Genomic DNA, 4,094 nt, shown 5'->3' on the forward strand with positions numbered 1-4,094 from the left:
AAATAGAAAAGCGATATCTTTCACATTATTAGTCAATTACGATACGAAGATCAATCTTCCCACGAGAAGACGTTTGGTAAGCGAGAAAACGCACGAAAAGAAAATGCTCGCCGCGACGCCACCTTGCAATTCGCGCACCAGACACCATGGTGTCGCAGATTTTGACGACGACTACTGAGTCCACGTAGTTTCAACGGTTGAAATGAAGTACATTGTCCTTTTAGTGCTCCATAGACTAGACGTACCAAGTTTTAAAAAAAATTAATTGAGCCTATAGCACCAAAATATGAAAACGACACTTTGGAATCGTGACGCCACGTGCGGAGATGTTTGCGCATATATATATATATATATATATATATATATATATATATATATATATATATATATATATATATATATATATATATATATATATATATGCTCACACTGACGAAGGCTGGCCCACCAGCCGAAACGTATGTGATCAATAAAAGTGTTTCCTCGTACGTCGTGCTTTCTCGCTTCCATTTTTACAACGGAGCCAGTGCGCTTCCTTTTTCGCTACGTCTCTCTCTCTCTCTCTCACCATATATATATATATATATATATATATATATATATATATATATATATATATATATATATATATATATATATATATATATATATATATATATATAGCGGAGTTTCTGCACGCGTAGTAAGTCCGATTGGGCACGCGTCTAGTGCCCAATCGGAAAGTGACCGGGGCGCCACACCAGCGTTTCATGTAGATGCACATGCCGCTTAGCGTTTCAGGTACACGTAAAAAAGACGGGACTTTCTCGTGCGTCCGCAACGCGTAGTTACCACAAATATTATAAAGTAAATATGAATATCTTGCTGGTGTAATCTGCGTCAAATAGCTCCACGAGGAAAATAAAGTAGGGACCTCTATATTTCACATTGAAAATACGGGCGCTATTGTGGAACTACATTCACTGGCGGTAGGATGCACGTCATTTGGCTCTGCTGCCTTCGCTTCAATGCTAAGAAAAGTTATCGCAGAGCGTAGCACTTCTTGCTAACGGTATCCTAAAGACATTGGACGCGGCGCACTTCACGAGAGCACGGCAGCATCGAGCATGGCGTCCTTGTCTCCAAATGGCTTCGGTGTGTGGCAGCACGATTGCTGCTTATACGCGCGCATCGACTGTCAACGCAAGTTAAAGTGAAACCCATGTGCAAACCGCTTTGAGCACTGCTGGCAACACTGTACGATTTCAGATACCCCAAACGTGCACCCGCCACGTCACAACTACGCCGTCATTGTGTGACTTGATGCGGACGATCCATGACTGGCTGAGGCAAATAAGTTAGAGCAAATAATTATGAACCGAACAACACTAGAAGGAACACGAAGCCACGCCTTGTCTTCGCCGGTTTCTACTGGCACTCATATGTATCAGCCAGTTATATACAGTCACCTAGCCCATAAAGTATTCCTTTAAACACAGCACAGAGGTAGCTGTTTCTAACAGTCAATTATGTGTACAGCCCCGCGCCTTCAAACCGTTGCTCTAACCGAGTTCGTTCCCTCTGCAGTGTGTGGCGAGCTACAAAGCAGCGAGCAACCGAACCGGCCAGTCGCGGCTCGTAGAATCCGGAAGGGCCCGTCCTAGTTTCTCGCCAAAGCGGCCTCAATTCGACTTCGACCGGCTCGCTGGCGATGGCAGCCGCGATTGGAGAGCGGCTTCCTTCTGTCACTCAGAGCGGGAAATCGAGCACACGGGCTGCGGGTGCCACGAAGAACGCTTCAACATTAAATCATGACTTACACTGCAGACGTGAAAAGCCAAAAGGAAAGGAGGCATAATGGTGCTTCAAGGCGAGAAACACTGACAGCGAGCATTACATCAATTAAAGAACGATTCAGTTAACTGGTTTCATGCCACCGATAATTACTAAGAAAAAAAATAATACGGTCTGTACGACGAACACAGGCGCAGTGGCAGCAACATCAAAGCCAATCTTCTGGAACAGTCGCTTACACCCACCAACTTTCTACGCGGTTATAGACGTACACCATGCATGCCCGAGACCATGCGGGAGAGGTGCGAGGCGGCAACAGCTGATGCACTGCCACAGCTGTCACGCGCTCCCCCTGGAGCATGCCCAGCTGTTCGCGTGCCAAAACAAAGCGACGGAGATGTCAGAGGACTCACCGATCATGAGCAAGGAGACGGTGAGGTGTTCCCGTCCGGTCGCCTTGAGCGCACCAAGCACGGTGCCCACGATAGCACAGCACAGACCGACGAACGCGATCATCACAATGAACCACCGGATGCTAACGGTCTGGGTGACCAGGACGCCACAGCAATGCTTGGGCTCCGCCACTTCGGTATCCACAACGCAGCGCGGCGGCCTAAGCCTCGGAGGCGGTGGTAGGTGTCGCCTGGCCGACGATGAAGGTGGAGGAGCCAGTGTAGCGTACGGCGGCGGCAGGTGCGCGTTCAAGATGTCGGGGAGCACTTCGTGGTGCGCCGGCCCCGGCTCCAGCCGGGTGGCGCCCACCACGACGTCGTTGCGGTGTCGAGCCAGCGTGGACGCTCGTATCCCGGGCCCTGGTGGGCGTCCCGCGACGACTGAACTCACGCTGACGGCATCCTCGTCGCACACAGTTACCTCCCGCGCATCGCGGCTCTCCGGAGGAACTGCTGGCGTTGGCCCGATGCCGCACTCGCCGCCGTGATTTGCGCCCTCGCCGCACGACGACGCCACCGGGCAGCAGCACACGTGAGGCACGCCGAGGGTCAGTGACGTCATCCAAAGCGCTGTTGCGTAGCTGGGCGGCTTGTTGTCGTCACCGCCGTTGCCAGCGCGCTGCGCCAGCGGTGGGTGTGCAATCTCTGTGGGGTCCTCGTTTAGTTGAGGCGCAGTTTGTGCTAGTTCGTTGAAAGCTGCATTTTCACAACCTACACTAGGTGGTGGCAAACTAATTGCGGCTACATTCAGGTGCGCTTCGGTGCCGCGTGTGGTTTGGTCGAGTGTGGCACGTCGCCCCCTCTTTCGGAAGGCGGTCCAATTATAGCGGCGCAAAGGCCGGAAAACGGGTTCGTCGTCTGAGTCGGTGGCCGCGAGTGCATCGTCTGCTGCATTCGTCTCGCAGACCTTCATCATGGCATCGCGTAATGAAGTAAAACAAAACTCTTTGGAGGCAGCGCCTTGGTGGCGCGATTTATACCTCGGGAGGTCAGCGGACACGCCGTGCACTTGTGCCTCTCTCGTAGGGCCGCTTGCGATGCACGCCGCCTGGACGCTGCGTCAGAACCATTATATCCAAAGCGGCTGTCTCGTTCGCCGCGTTTCCTGAAATGAAATAAGCGAGCGATAAATGTGATATCAGAAAATATAGGCTGCGTCTCACGCACCCCTCAACTGCCCCTTACAGTAACCGTGTGCCCACGAAGAATTCATTGCTGGTGTCAGCTGAGACAACGCTCCGTACCAGGACGCCGCAGCAATGCTTTGAAAACTAGGGAATGAAAAAGAAGACGACGATAAGAACTTGTCCAACAAAGAAAAAAAAAGTTTTCTTTCCGGGGCTTTACAAGAATACAATACAAGAAAATAAAATCATCCACACATTTTTTTCAGAAGGTCCTGCGTTCAGCAATGCGATGAGACTTTGAATTGACGATATAAGGAGCCTAAAAAAATTGGGGGATCCTAAGCTTCGCGTTGAAAATCTGACCGCGATAGCGATAACTTTTTCCTATAGTGCGTACTTAAACTACTTAGTGCATACTTTTATGTATGATAGTACTCGAACAGATTCAGTTGTGGATTACTGCAATGTAATCGATAAGGTTGAGAGTGGCTTGTGTCGGTGAACCTTTCGCACACGGCTGCATTGTGTGTAATGGGTGCGTGCTTGAAACCGCGAGCAGTCGCCGGCGTGAAATGTTTTACAACTATTCACCCGCTATGTGGCACTGACTTATGTGCCTTCTGTAAAGGGAGGCCTGCTTTAAACAAAGACGAGGCTATGATAATCATTTTCGGACACCCGAAAACAGTCTAAGCTTGTACCAGGTAGTATTGCGGTGACACTTCAGGTTAAGTCTGTATAC

At 50.0% G+C, this 4,094-nt stretch overlaps 1 protein-coding gene across 1 annotated transcript; it reads right to left on the minus strand.

The window, feature by feature from the left end:
* Positions 1-2,066: 2,066 nt before the first annotated feature.
* On the minus strand, positions 2,067-3,141 carry LOC142793094 (uncharacterized). The gene has a single exon (XM_075885738.1). The coding sequence runs from the start codon at positions 3,139-3,141 to the stop codon at positions 2,113-2,115; it is 1,029 nt and encodes a 342-aa protein (XP_075741853.1). The 3' UTR covers positions 2,067-2,112.
* Between the last annotated feature and the right edge of the window lie 953 nt (positions 3,142-4,094).

The sequence above is a fragment of the Rhipicephalus microplus genome, unplaced genomic scaffold (assembly GCF_043290135.1).
Source record: "Rhipicephalus microplus isolate Deutch F79 unplaced genomic scaffold, USDA_Rmic scaffold_277, whole genome shotgun sequence".
Taxonomy (NCBI): domain Eukaryota; kingdom Metazoa; phylum Arthropoda; class Arachnida; order Ixodida; family Ixodidae; genus Rhipicephalus; species Rhipicephalus microplus.